General features: G+C 47.1%; 1 protein-coding gene and 2 pseudogenes across 1 annotated transcript; all 3 read right to left on the bottom strand.

Moving 5' to 3' along the window:
- On the bottom strand, positions 1 to 2,337 carry LOC135624422 (uncharacterized). The gene is made up of 4 exons (XM_065128015.1): positions 2,043 to 2,337; positions 1,795 to 1,968; positions 1,547 to 1,706; positions 1 to 1,366 (listed from the first exon to the last, which is right to left on the bottom strand). The coding sequence occupies exons 1-4, from the start codon at positions 2,295 to 2,297 to the stop codon at positions 1,236 to 1,238; spliced, it is 720 nt and encodes a 239-aa protein (XP_064984087.1). The 5' UTR covers positions 2,298 to 2,337; the 3' UTR covers positions 1 to 1,235.
- Positions 2,338 to 9,512: 7,175 nt separating this feature from the next.
- LOC135624591 (uncharacterized) lies at positions 9,513 to 11,024 on the bottom strand (annotated as a pseudogene).
- A 595-nt stretch (positions 11,025 to 11,619) lies between these two features.
- On the bottom strand, positions 11,620 to 15,189 carry LOC135625706 (basic leucine zipper 61-like; annotated as a pseudogene).

Here is a 15,189-nt window from a genome sequence, read left to right on the forward strand (position 1 = left end):
ACTTATTTGTGCATCCCTTTGTTCAGTCTTAGGCAACATCAAGACAAGAGCTTGTCAGTGATTTTGTACTGATCTATGTTTTTGGCTCATCTAGGGAACATAAAAAGAGAATCTAGATGTTGATGAAGCAAATGAGATAAGGAGCAACTGATTGGTGTTTGGGGTCACTGATTGATTAGGTGTGCTTTTATGCACCAAGACACACAAACTGCTTTATCTTTATGTTTGAGACTTATAGGATGCTAATTGGTGTGATCAGAAGAATGAGAAGCTGAAATAACTTGTAGAAGCTGATGAAAGCTTGTCTGTCACCTTACAGATCTTTGTCCCTCTTTGTTCAGCATGCTTTTATTGCCACAAAGCAGTCACCTACTTTTCATGTTCTTGCTCTTTTTCTCTTCTACAGAGTAATCCAATCAGCTGTGACCTCTGTAAGATGCCAAAGTAGAGAAGAAGATCACATGTTATTAACACAATGTCTCCTGTTACCAATTTCATGTCAGCAACTCCAGTGAAGATAGAAGCTGCAAAGATAAAAGTCACCACTGCAGAAATTGCAATCTTCCACACAAAGCAAGCCAATTCAATGCATGCCTGTCCAATTCTGACATGGGCTTCATTATTTTCCTAAGTTGCATTGAGATGAAATTTATGAGAAGAACCCCACACACACACACACACCAGTGTATTGTCTCAGACATCAAAAAGTAGACTGAAGACATGGGGTAGGTCCATGAAAAAAGTCCAAGGAACTCCTCTTGACCAATGTCCTCTGAGCATGGCCAACTTGCTCTGCTCCAGGAGTGGCAGCATTCAATGCTCCCCACCTCTCTTCCCATGTCACCATCACTATAAAGGTTCACTTGTGCAGATAAAGCAGCAGGAGGCAGAGAAGGTACAGAGTCTGCCACCACTATGGACAATGAAGCACAAAGAAGAACATGGACCTCACCATGTCAATTCCATGATAATTATCCTTGGCGCAGGATACGCAGCCACATTATTCTTTATTTATATGTACACACATCAGCACAAAAGCAACCAAGGATAGAAAGAAGACGGGAGGAAATTAAATCTGATCTCCTCCTCCACCCCCACCACCACCACCACCACCATTTTGTTCTCAGAAATGACAAAAGCCCTCCGCCATGCTGGTTCACCATCCTTCTCTTCTTGTATTTATTCCACGAGACAGGAAGAGAACAAAACAAGTGGCCTTTAGGGTTCAGCTCCTCTCAATAAGTCCAGTCCTGAGGCAGACCCGTCTCTGCAGGAGGAGGAGGAGGAGGATGCTGAAATGGCATGCCTTGCTCCCACACTCCTCCATTTCTTGTCGCCTGCTGCTGCTCTCCTCTGCCTTTCACATCTGCAGAGCAAAACAATGCTACTGTCATCAAGAAAGAATCCGCAGTACTACGGCATTATCTACCACTGAGAAGAAAGAAACATCATGAAAACATTTCTCGAGAAAGACGAAACACATGCATGCAAGTATACATGATGTGTGTCCAAAATACTACAAGATATGTTAGCGTTTGAAGCTTACAGGGTTTCTTCTTGTCTTCGTCTTTGAAGACCCGTGGGAGGAACACGCCCGTGCCCCCGCCCTCCCTCGCCGAACCAGGAGATGGTAATGGAATGAACCGGTCCGGAACCGGTTGAACCGGAGCCTGCACCACCCCGCCTCTGGCCGCTCCAAAGGTTGCCTATCATTCATGATTCACCCAACCAGCCCTTGTCATTATGACGGAGAAGGAAGAAGAAGAAACCGGATCGACTCCGGTCCAAACTCACCTGTGTCTGAACCGGTCTCGACATGGAGCAAAACCGGAGCATGCCGGGGCTCGAGCCGGGAACAACCCGCCCGCCATCGCCGGTCATGAACCCGGCGTGAACCACACCGAGTCCGATGACATTTTCCGCCCCTGCCAGCCGGGGCGCCGGCCTACCCTGCTTGAAGCCGAAGACCTGTCGCCAGAAGACGTAAACCGTGAGCGAAGATGACCCGAAGAGAGGAGACGGGAAGGGAAGGGAAACGAGACCCGAGGGCGGGGCGGGGCATGACGCGGCGGTCCGAACGCGGGGAGGAGGCCGGCCCGGTCGAGCATGCAGAGTGCGTCGAGCTGGCGAGCGATGCCTTCGAGGTAGGCTAGGTGGGCGGAGCAACCGGGGGAGGCGACGACGGCGGAGGAGGAGGAGGACGACGAGGAGAAGGTGCTGCGAGCGCCGACGTCGCGGATGATGTCGGAGGGCAGCCAGAGCTCGCCGTCCTCCAAATCGGGTGGGAAATCCGCCATTGGACCCCACTGTAGAACCCCAAGCGCACAGCGAGCAGGCGGGCGAGGGGGAGAGAGAGAGGGAGACACTGGGTGAAGATAGATATAGCGGCGAGGAAACTGGTCAAGGGGCATCATGGTAATTTCGTGTGGGCAGGAGACGAGAGTAGCGGAGAGCGGATATTTGTGGCTGTTCGTGATAGCGGCGCCCAAAACGAGGCCGAAGAGGTGAGTGGGGCGTAGGACTTCTGCTACACGGACTCACGTTTCGACGCGAACCCGCGAATCTACATTTCGTGGAATGCAGTGATGTGTGGAGCGACGGGTGGGTGTTTTCGTGAGCGGGTGCGAGGGGCGTGGGTAATTTAATTGGGGAGACAGATATGGCAACGGCGCCAGCTTCGGAAGGATCCCGCGAAGCGGCGCACGTGGAGGAATACGAATTTGGACCGTTAGATTTAGGACACGTGGAGGAATCGCGGATCCAGAGCGCATGTAACGGCACTTTTTGGCGCCAACAGGGAACCGTCGCCTTCGGGTCGAAGGGGGAACGGTAAGCGTGAGGCATGCGGGACAACCAAAGTCACGTGACGAGAGTGGGCCCGCGGCCCCCGCCACGTTCTCCGGGCCCCTCCCCCCCACCCCTATTAATGGCGGTTGTGCGGGCGCCTCGTGGCTCGTCTTGAAATGACCCAAATGCCCTCGTCACGCCGAAACGACGTCTCATGTCGTGAGTTAAGCGGTAACCGAAGCATGAATTTACCCATGGCGTCTCTCTCTCTCTCTCCATGGACATTAGCACATGTAGCAACTTAAGGACATTTAGTGTTGACTCCATGTTTGACGGGACGGCGTGCGCCGAGCATGAGATCGATCGATAGATCCTCGCTTATCTAAGCGCAGAAATAATCCCTGTCGTTCGTTGACTTTTCGTAAGAAGCTCGTAGTTGACATCATTTTCTGAGAGCACATTCGTAGTGTAAAAAAGGCACAGCAGCATCGTATAGCCGCCGACGCACATTCCTTAAATACAACATCGGATATAGCTGAAAACTAATGATGATATAAATCACTAATCTGATCAATGAATGAGAAGCAAAACGAATCATGATGCGTCATAACAGTTAAATATTGCGCTTGGGAGTTTCTTAACCTGATCTTGTGACTAACACCATCTTGTCAATCGATCAGGTATGCATGGCTGCTGCAAAAACTGGACGCCAATGGCTGAGGAAATGCACTAGGGCAGAAACTCTTCCTGCAGAAGACAAGAAAGACAAATAGCCCACCTCAACATTATTTCAAGATAGGATAGGTTTAGTGAGCTAAAAAACTATCAACAAAGATACATAGAAATGCTGCAAACTTAAAAGGCTGTATGGAATCAAAACTTCAGTAGATATCGCTGGAAGACGAGTTAGTATTGAAAAGAGGTTTTGCGCAACAGTATTTGCAATAGTTTGCTGTTGTCTTCGACTAGATATTAAAGCAATTAAGTTCAAGTTTGGACAATATGACTCTTAAAATTAAACCCTCCAAACTGTAAGTTTGGACATTTGCTTTCTAATTCCTGCACTTGGTTGTCCGAACGTGACACAATTACCATCGAACCTTTGTCCGGCAAAGAACTTGCTATCATTATTCTATGTTATGTGTTATTGTTATAACATCAAGCTATAAAAGAGATAAATTTTACTTGATCTCTAACGAAATAGAAGTTGATGATAATGTGCTTCATGCGTGCGTGAGCGAAATATTAGATTGGTGCATAAGTATGTGGCATATATATTATTACAGTATATTATATGAGTGGATTTGAAGGTGACGTCAAGTTCCTGTAGTAAATTAGTGACCTAGTTGAGTTTTGTAATAATGGTGGCGATAACTCGATATTCAACTTCAATGGTGGATTTTGTTATTATTTTCTATTTCATGGAACTCTTACTTATTGGATTTGCTCTAAGGAAGATAATATAGGCTGATGTAGACATTCTATTATTGATGTTGCTTGCCCGATCAGTGATGTTGCTTGCCCAAGATATTATCGACGAAGACATAGAGATTAAGAGTGTTTACTAAGAAAAAGTATATAATTGAAAGTTCCTTTTGGATATCATAGAACTCGTTTTACTACAGACCAATGCGTAGTGGAGGGTCGATGCATAAATTATAATAATTTATTGACTGCAAATGAGATGTCTAGATGTGTGAGAGATAAGTACTGTAAGAAGCTAATAACTTATCGATATTGTGTGGGATCCGTAGTAGGATTACCATCATATAATTTGAGTGATTCAGTAGTAGAGAGGGGTATAATAACTTCTTTGGCATTCTGCATATTCGTCTTTGATTGTAGATCTTGAATATATTTTTTTTTAGATAGGAAATATCTTTTTAGATATGAACGTTACTTTCACTCCAAAAAATAACTTAAAGTTTCCAGATCTTTGATAGAGAATTGATCTACCAACTACTTTAGAAATTTCTTAATCTTAATAGGATTATTACCTATAATGATAATGTCATCTATATACATCAATACATATATAGTACTTTTCTTTTGTTGTCGTAGAAATAATAATGTGTTAGACTTGGAGTTGATGAAACCAATTGACGTAAAAAAATGAGCCAAGTTTCATATACTAGGTTCTTAGAGCTTAGCAAAGTTCATAAATAGCTTTTCGTAGTTTAAAAATATTGTTTGGATATTGAGGGTGGATAAAATTAGAAGGTTGTTGTATAAAGATATATTTAGTTAGGGTCCTTTATAAGAAAGCATTGTTAACATCCAGTTGGCATATGTGCTAGTCTTGAGTAACAATTAAACTCAAGATAAGTCAGATTGTTATCAATTTAACAATTGAACTAAATATTTCTATGAAGCCAACACTTGATCGTTGATGAAATCCTTTTATTACTAGACGTGCCTTGTATCTAACAACAAATCCATCTAGGTTCTACTTAATTCGAAAGATCCACTTACACCTAATGATATTTTGTATGTAGTGAAATGGTATAATGGTTCATGTGGCATTATGGAGTATGAGATCATATTCTTCACACATTTTATGCTAGTGTGAAGATTTTTGGGTTTGGGTAATGGTTGTAGGTTCAATAAGTCTAGGTGGAGAGCTTGTGGAAGCATAAAGGTCAAGGATTTGACATAGCTTGAAGATGCCAATTTTAGAGTGTGTTATCATATGATGTTTAGGTGTGATAGTATTATTGAATTGTGTTGGAGGTATGAGAATTGGTGAAGAGTCATTAACACGTATCTGATCAGATTGATACACTTCGATGTCACTTGGCTAAGGAGAGAACAAAGACATCAATTATAGAGCCAAGGGTATTGCTACATCAATTACAGAGAGGGATAAGGTGCTACTGAACTAGAGTGATAATAGAGTGATAATAGAGATGTGTTGGAGGGATCTAAGATAAACGAGCATGTTTAATACAAAAAATATATTTAATAAAAAATCCATTAGGAAGATAAAAAAAATAAATTAATTTGTAATAAAACTTTTAAAATTCTTAGGCCAATTAATTGATAACTTTTTGTCGATATCTTTACGCTAAATTAAAATTTTCTAAAAACCTTTATAAAAACTAGAATTTGCAGGCCAAATAAGTTTGTATGCTCAAACATTGAGAAATGCATTAATCCAACACTTTCATTCTCAAACAGTTTGTGAGCACTAAAAAGACTAGATGATTAAACATAACAAAACCTTGGAACTTGTGACTCGAGGAATACCATCGACACCAACAGAATGCAAACGCCATTATCGCTCAGCAAAGAACTCTCTCGTCGCGCCGGCCCTGCACTTCAAATTTGGCACACTAGAGAACAAGAAAGGGTAGTGACGAGGGTAATAATGGTGATGAGACTCGGGTTGACGTCAGTTGCCCCAGATGACGCCTCGGTTGATCTGACACCACCTGGTCAAACGGATCGTAACGTCGACCGAGGCACATTAAACATCCTACTCAGGCTCGGTCCTTCACGCCACGCCAACACCAGTGTCAGACGCTACCAGGAGTACGAGCCTGCCTCCTGCAAGCGGGCACATCAGGAAATAATAAGCTTCCCTATAAATACCCTCGCATTCTAAACGGGAAAAGAGAAGGGGGAGGACACCAACATAGATAACAAACCCCCTACGACTATTCACTAACTTGATCGTCGAAGGGGTCGGGCCGAGCTCCCCCGACCCAACCTTTGTGCAGGTGCGAAGCCGAAGGTCCCCACTAGACGTGCATGCGAGGAGTTCTTGCCCGGAGAGGATAGCGACCCCATCCCAATCGGAACACCGGGAGCGGCCACCTCAGCAGTCTCGAGGCACGTCCCAGGGAGATCCCCGTCATCCGGACCCAAACCAAGCCACGTCGGTCCCGAGGCCACGGCTTAAGGTTGTTTATACTAACATTTTTTGCGCTAGAATGAGGGCCGGAATGTCGAGGGATCACCCGATTGGCCCGAACGAACCTGCAGCTGAGAGGTCACATCCGATTGGAGCTTCATGGGAACATCCCCCACATGGAGATCTTCGTGACGAACACCCCGCCACGACCTCGGAGCGCTATTGGCGGATATTCAACGACCCGGGCTTGTCACCACCCGACGGCACCCTTGCCGACCCGTCGCCCGTGTCGTCTGAAGCCTTTCTGGGCCTCACCCATCAAGTCTGAGCTCTGACGGGTATGGTGCAAACCATTATCCTGCTCGTTTCTCATCCGGCGCACCCGCCTGCGATCCAACCACTGCGACAACAGGAGCCGCTCGTTCGGGCCCACACGCCACTTCCGGAGTTCCCTACTTCGCCTCGGGTCCCATCGGCCCCACTAGGGGATCGAGTGACGGCAAATTCGAGAGGCCACCCGGGACCCGAGGCATTATCTTCGGATTCAACGGACTCCCTAAGAGCCCAACTACGCTCTGTTAATCAGCGGCTCAACGAAGTACAGAAGGAGGTTCGCAGGTCAAAGGGAGAACTCGGGGTGGACACACACCAGGGGTCTCCGTTCGCACCCGAGATACAAGATCAAACGGTTCTCCTGAACTTCCGGCTCCCCTCTTTGGACGCATATGACGGCTCCACCGACCCAACGGACCACATAGTTGCTTTCCGTGCCCAAATGGCGCTATACGGAACCTCCGACGCTTTGATGTGCAAGGCGTTTCCCACGACTCTGAGGGGGCCAGCCCGCACATGGTACAGCGGTCTGAAGACCGGGACGATCGCCTCCTTTAATCAGCTCATCGAAGACTTCGAGCTTAACTTCTTGGCCTACGCCCGGTCGAAGCCGTCCGTTGCACTGCTCCTCGGACTCAACCAAGGGGAGGACGAGCCCCTCTCCCATTTTGTGAATCGCTTTACAACACAAATCCGGGGGTTGCCGGACGCTCATCCCTCTCTGTTAGTGCAGGCGTTTATGATAGGCCTGCGACCTTCCAGATTCTTTTGGTCCCTCGTGGAGCGACCCCCCACCACAGTACCAGATATGCTCCAACGGGCTAACTAGTACATCGCGGCGGAGGCCTGGGTGGCCATGAGGAGGAGGAGCGACTTTTGGCAACGGGCTCCATAGAAGAAGTCAAGCACCCGCGGTGGTTATCCGATGTAGTCATCGTAAAAGGAATATAGGCCCTGCCTTAGTCTCTTCCGAGCGAAGGCTCTGTATCTACCTAACTGCCTCCCGGCTCTCGGTTAGCTCCGGCCGAACCCCCTTTTGTATCTACATGGCTCGGCCGTAGACTACCCGAGTCCACCTCAGCGCGGCCTGCCCGCCTGAGCTGTGTCCCTCGGCCACAGTCTGCCCGAGTCCGCCTCTGCGCGGCCTGCCCGCCTGAGCTATATCCCTCAGCCGCAGCCCCCCTGCGCCGTGCTCCTCGGCTGCATGTTGCCCGAGACCACGCCTGCGCGGCCTGCCCGCCTGAGCCATACCCCTCGGCCACAGCCCGCCTACGCCGTGCTCCTTGGCTACGTGTCGCCCGAGACCACGCCTGCGCGACATGTCCGCCTGCGCCGTGCTCCTCGGTTGCGTGTTGCCCGAGACCACAATCTCTACGCGGCCTGCCCGCCTAAGTCGTGCTCCTCGGCTCCATGCTGCCCGAGACCACTACCTCTGCGCGGCCAGCCAGCTTGATTCGTGCTCCTCGGCTCCATGCTGCCCGAGACCACTACCCCTACGCCGCCTGCTCGCTTGAGTCGTGCTCCTCGGCTCCATGCCGCTCGAGACCACGACCTCTGCGCGGCCTACCCGCTTGAGTCGTGCTCCTCGGCTCCATGCTCCCCGAGACCACGACCTCTGCGCGGCCTTCCCGCCTGAGTCGTGCTCCTCGGCTCCATGCTCCCCAAGACCATAGCCTCTACTCGGCCAGCTCGACTGAGCTGTGCTCCTCGGCCGCACACTACCCGGGGTCACCGCTGCACATCCAACCCTTCTTAGTTGCTAAACTCCACGATTCCCACACCCCTGGCAACGGACCGGCAAACGCTCGGCTGTGATAATTTCTCAAAGCCGAAGTCATGCCTCGGATCCCTCTTTACAGCAACCGACGCATAGCTTCCTTCGGGGGGGGAGGGGAGGGGGGGAATATGATGAGGGTAATAATGGCGATAAGACTCGGGTTGACGTCAGCTGCCCTAGATGACGCCTCGGTTGACCTGACACCACTTGATCAAACGGATCGAAACGCCGACCGAGGCACATTAAACATCCTGCTCAGGCTCGGTCCTTCACGCCACACCAACACCAATGTCAGACGCTACCAGGAGTACGAGCCTGCCCCCTGCAAGCGGGCACATCAGGAAACAGTAAGCTTCCCTATAAATACCCTCGTATTCTAAACGGGAAAAGGGAAGGGGGAGGACACCAACATAGATAACAAACCCCCTGCGACTATTCACTAACTTGATCGTCGGAGGGGTCGGTCCGAGCTCTCCCGACCCGACCTTTGTGCAGGTGCGCCGCCGAAGGTCCCACTGGATGCGCAGGCGAGGAGTTCTTGCCCGGAGAGGATAGCGACCCCATCCCAATCGGAACACCGGGACCAGCCACCTCAGCAGTCTCGAGGCACGTCCCAGGGAGATCCCCGTCATCTAGACCCGAACCAAGCCGCGTTGGTCCCGATGCCACGGCTTAAGGTTATTTACACTAACAGGTAGTTGATACAAGTGGTTAAACATCCTTAAGATTTCGTCTAATAAACACCATAACACAAGCAGCTACTTCTACAGAACAAATAGCAAATAGTGGATACTCTCAACACAACAGAAATCAATGTCTGTTCTCATGGCAGAGAACCAATGGTTCTTCCAACGCACTGCACACAGCACATGCCTCCTCCAATTCCCTGCTATCTAATCTCGCTTGCTCGTCTTCTCACTCCGATTCCGCACTATGTTCACGATTTGATCGACGACAAGCCTTGCAACGACCTGAGGCGAGAATCTCTCGACCATGTCGCTCCTCGCTTTCCTCCCTCTCCTTCGAGCTTCCTCAGGGTTGTCCACCACATGCCTCATCAAAACCTTCAGCTGATCGCTCGCCGGCTCCGCCCAGAAATGACCCTTGAATGGCCCCTCCGCTAGCTCGCTCATCCGAGCCACAGACAACGGGTAGGCGTTATCCTCCGTCAAGTACTCGGTCGGTCCCGACCAGTTGGTGGCTATCACCGGTACCGACATGGCCATGGCCTCGACGATGGGCCTCCCCCATCCTTCGCCCCTCGAGGGCAGCACAAACGTGTCGGCCGCCTTGTAGATTCTTGGCAGATCGGACTGCGGTATGTGGGCGTCGAGTAGATAGATCGGCGACCAGCCATCAGTTGGTTCCTTCATCCCTGACCTTTCGACGAACACCTTGATCTTAGACGAGAAATCCTTGTCAGAGTGGTAAGCGCTCGTAAGGAGGTACAATGCAACCCCATCAGCCTTTGAGAATTCCTCTAAGTAAGCCTTGAGCAGCACATCCCATCCCTTCCTCTGCTCCCACTTGAACACACTGAGGAAAACGAATTCCCTTCCTGTCGAAGCCCGGCTGTTGGAGCCCAAAACTGGAGCTTTCGAAGGAAGAACAAGGGCTTCATGCTTCGCCGGATCGAAGAACTCCACATCGACCGGTTGGACCAGTTTGACGACCTTAGCAGGATCCACGCCGCTTCGGCGAAACGAGGATACATGGAATTCCGTGGGCACCCATACGGCGTCCATCCGATTGCACCGCGCGACGTGCTCGGGGTTGAGCCGATCCGTCTCGAACATGGTGCGGCCGACGACAAACAAGGGATCCTTGTACCCGGTGGGGGGGCACAGCGAGGTCTCGTACAGGGGCGGGTACCACGCGCCGGGTTCGCTGTGGCAGACCACGATGGTCTCGTCGATGCGACACTCGGTGGCATGGAGTTCGTGCGCCAAGCGCCTCGACTCCTCAGGCAAGCCGAGCCAGAACTCGATGGACTGCAAGTCACCATGGTGATCTATCTGGAACCTGAGCTGAGAATCTCCGGCGTAAGCGCGGAGAGCCGTGATGTAAGACCAAGCCTCGGAGCTGTAGCCACCGCTGGAAAGAAAGGGGGCCATCCATAGAACACATGGTGGGCGTTCGGAGATATGTTGGGCACCAGGCTGCTGTCGGGTGATCGAGATGAGACCTTGGAGTTTATGCAGGAGACCGGGTCGGAGAGTTGGGTGGAGACCGAGGTTCGGGAGAACGAAGCGATGTAGGGGGGTGCTGATCTTGAGAGAAACGGCAACGAAGACGGCTAACAGAGCAGCGGCATAGAATAGCGATGACTTCCATCCGAAACCGAATCGGCGCTGGGGGAGGGTGGGAGGCGACGACGGGGTCGAGGTGTTTGTGTTATTGACCGAGCCGCTCATGGTTGCCAAAGAGTAATTGTCCGGGGATGGGATCTCAAGTAGTAGTCTGTTCCTTCACGAAGGAATGGAAGGGAGCGCTACAGGGCGGGCGCCTTCTTATAGAAGACGTGTTATAGGTTTCATGGGCTTGGCTTAGCTTTATCATCAGACCATTGCTTTGACTATTGGCAGTCAGTTCACCTGCCAACCATCGTTCTGAGGCTGTCAACATATCAAATCCAGGATCGATCCTACTGAGTCATTCAATCGGATCACTGTTGCTGGTATGCAATGGTGATTTGATCTGGATCAGGTTAGATCCAATCCATTGACAGCCCAATATGCCACTGCCCTTCAGTACACAAGCATGCATCTCAGATATCAGATGGTACTTGGACAATGGCTGCTACACCAACCAGAGTGAAATCTAACAATCCTTGCTCGACATTTCGGGTAATTGACACTGTTATAAGCTGTGCCAAACAGCACACCAGTAGCACCAACTTTAGTCTTCGATTGTGCCTACCAAATTCAACAGGGAGAGGATTAACAGCCAGAGATTTTAATCTGGATTTTGAAAGCCAATTCTAGCAAGTAACTGTGTCTAGGAATTTCCAACCCAAGCAGAAAGAGGAGTCTGGCTTTATCCGTGTCTCAGACTATGCTTCAAAGGAACTTGGCTACCACCAAGAGTGAGCTTTTCCAAATCCAACATCTGCCAATTTAATGTTGAAGGATCTGCAACGTAAGTGCCCTTCTCAAAACATGAAGCCATGCTTTTGCTTCTCTGGTGGTGCCTAAGCATCATTTTTAACCTCTCTGCTTCGTTCTTCAGAGACTGGCGCTCACCTGTTGAATTCAGCAAGCAAGAACTAGGTCAAATAAAAGAACGGAAACTACAAGCGGATTAGCAGGTATACTACCACAAATATCCCTGTCTTTACTTCTAATGTAGATGAAACTGTCCAGTATACTTTTGGACAGGTAACTAGGTGGATCTGCGAGATGTCTAGTAATATTATGCTGACAAAACCTAACAAACATATACAGAAGATAGGTAGGTGGATGCCGTAGTTGAGTATGATGTCAAGATTGCTATATTGACCAGCCCTTGTATGTACCACAAAAGCAGAGAATGAGAAGCATCTAATTAGCTTATCACGACATGGATAATAATAGATAGCACAGCTTGACGACTCATTCATGTCCTCTATAGGAGACTGAAATGGACAAAACTGTCCATCCACTTATATATAGATGATAGACCCACTGTAGGTTTCCCTAAGATTGCAACTTGTACGAATGGCAACAGCAGTTTACCTTCCATGAATCCATGGATTTAGATGCATAACCAGAAAACTGATTTGAGCAGGAACAAGTTCGATTTCAACATATAGAAAATGATTTTCACTCTTGTTACACGATAAGTTACTCCATCTTTTTCAAAGATATCCACACAATGACAAAGAAGAGATTCACATATCATCCTTGATAATTTTCTCTTGCCGAAGACTGGCTATCTGCTGTCTTAGATTCTTGTTTCCTACAGATAAAGCAAGATGGTATTGAAACAAAGAAGCAACTCTAGCAGCCAAATCTGTTCCAAGTGTCTACACGAAAGCCAAACAAGTGCTATCTCCATTAGAAAAATCCACAGAGAGAGATCCAAAGCAAGAAAAAGAACCACATGTTACCTGAAGTATGTCAATAGTTATCTCAAGTTGAACAATATACTGAAGTTTTCGAACCCTGGAACGTTGGCCTGAGCATCTGCAAACAAAACATTTATCAGTTCACAAACGCTGTTATATGCAGGGGGAAAATTCAGGAAAGGTAATTCACAAGATGATGCAATAATATAAATAAAGGCAACATCTCATAAGCTTATGCAATGACGATCATAGAAGTCACATAAATTGTTAATATTTGCCACATGCAGCATAAATTATGAATGTAAAAAGAAATAAAAGTCAAAGCTACAACAAAAAGGATTATAAAAGTCAAAGCTACAATAAAAGTACAACCATCAGATCTTTTAAGATAACTGTTAATTGGCTTAATTGGAGACAGATGATCCTGATTTAGATTTGCTGTATCAGATAGGAACAGGATGTTTTTTCTAAGCAAGTCAACCTTAAATGTTGATTGAAATAAGATTAATTGCGAGCTCCTAGTGGAATTGTACATTTTCACCAAACATATATGGACCCAAAATGTTGGTCAGTAATTCACTTGATTAAATGACTGGTTTAAGAGTCAATTCTCTTGATTGATAAATGGAATTACGGTTTAAAGAGTCCATAAACGTAAGAGTTTCATGCGCAAGCAGTTTTCCCCTTGTAAAAGTAAATACTGGATATGACTGCTGGGTCAAATGTTAAAGTTAATGCAATTGTCTTGTGGCAAAATAGACAGTGGAATTCAGAACTCCTCAACTTAATGATTGCTGTCATATGGCAAAATTAATACAATTGTCCCTACATCAACATATTCTTGAAAGGAGAAAATTTATAAAGACATACGTTTGATAGATACTTCGTGTGATAAGAAATTTTGGGTGGAAGTTCCTCAAGTCAATACTGTCTCAACTTTGCCCTTAAGGAACTAAAGATATGTATACGCAAAATGCATAAAGGAGGTCCAAAAGCTGATATCCTAACGTACAGATGCCTATGGTGAACTTGGTAGATTATCTCCTAGTTGTTAAATTGCAAGATAAAAGATGAAGATCAGCACAAGAATTTTGCCCAAACTAAAATCTAGAACATTTCTGCAACTTGTTAGGTTTGTCATGCTCTAAAAGCTTATGCATCTTACAATTACTATCCTTCCAGTAACTAACAGCTAAGGTAATTGGTCATGAATTAAGCTTTTTGCCAGTGACCAACAACTCAATTGATCTTAAAATCAAGGAATAAAATATTTTCACAAAACAAAATTTTTTTATCTGATATGACTGATATATGAGCAAATATTTGTCGGTGATTTCTGTATCAGAGATGTCTGAAGAAAGACAATCTGCAAAGTTTGAGTGAACAAAGCAGAAACTAGGTTACCTTTTTGATATCTTTTCAGAATCCAGATAGCCTGAAGGAACACAATCAACTTCTTTTCCATTTGGCTCATTCACGACATATGTGCTTGGATAATCCATGGTTAAATACTGCTGCGGGTTACTTGGAACATTTTCCAGCAAAGACGACACCGTCCAACTATCTGAGTCCGTCAATTTACTCCTTTGCCTTGGCGAGTTAGGCCCATAGACACAGTTCCCAGCCTCAAACCCAGAACCAACTTCACTGGTTCCCTCAGACTCCAGGGATTCATGGAGGACACCATCTGATAGAGCATCTTCTTCTTTGACCGGAGACAAACCATGGAGACTTGAAGCCACCTCCAGGAATGCTAGTGGATCACTTGCGGATCTCCTCAGAGAGACCCCCCCGGACTAATTTCTGGTTCAGTCAACAGGTCATCCAGCAACAGCGGCTATTCATCTAAGAGGGCAACATCAGAAGAAAACCCAGGGTATTGTACACACAAATTATCATCATTCTGTGTGGTTTGAGGTGTAGAATCTGATGCTTGGCAAATCAAACCCCTGTTCTGAGAGGGGCAAAGCGGCGGGAAGGGAGCTGACCGAAACAATATTATTGGTATTATAGGAATCTTAACATCTGATACCTACGTATCATCCATGCAAATCGCTTCCTTTCGGTTCTGTAAAGAAAATCCAAAGCCATGAATATTCATATCTACAGTGAAGGCAAACCAAATCAAAACAAAAAAGGGTCCAAAATGAACACAACGAACAAAACTTCAAGAATGGGAAGTTAAACAGAGCAATGTACTTGGTACTGTAAAACCTAAAAAATATCAATTAAAGGAAGCAAAGAGAAAGCCAAAACAAACAAAAAGTCCTTTCATCAGAAAGATCATATTTTGGGGCCAAACCCAATTTTATTATTGCTTTCAACGTTTTCATTTACCCAATAGCCGCGATCTTTATTTCGTGCACAAAGAGGGGCAGCATTACACACGTCCAT

This window comes from Musa acuminata, chromosome BXJ2-10, assembly GCF_036884655.1.
Source record: "Musa acuminata AAA Group cultivar baxijiao chromosome BXJ2-10, Cavendish_Baxijiao_AAA, whole genome shotgun sequence".
Classification (NCBI taxonomy): domain Eukaryota; kingdom Viridiplantae; phylum Streptophyta; class Magnoliopsida; order Zingiberales; family Musaceae; genus Musa; species Musa acuminata.

Coding starts and splice junctions, on each gene's coding strand:
- LOC135624422 (XM_065128015.1), bottom strand. CDS start 2,297: ATGGCGGATTTCCCACCCGATTTGGAGGACGGCGAGCTCTGGCTGCCC. Junction 1,969..2,042: donor ATGCCCCGCCCCGCCCTCGG/GTCTCGTTTCCC, acceptor TTCTGGCGACAG/GTCTTCGGCTTCAAGCAGGG. Junction 1,367..1,546: donor CGAAGACAAGAAGAAACCCT/GTAAGCTTCAAA, acceptor TTTGCTCTGCAG/ATGTGAAAGGCAGAGGAGAG.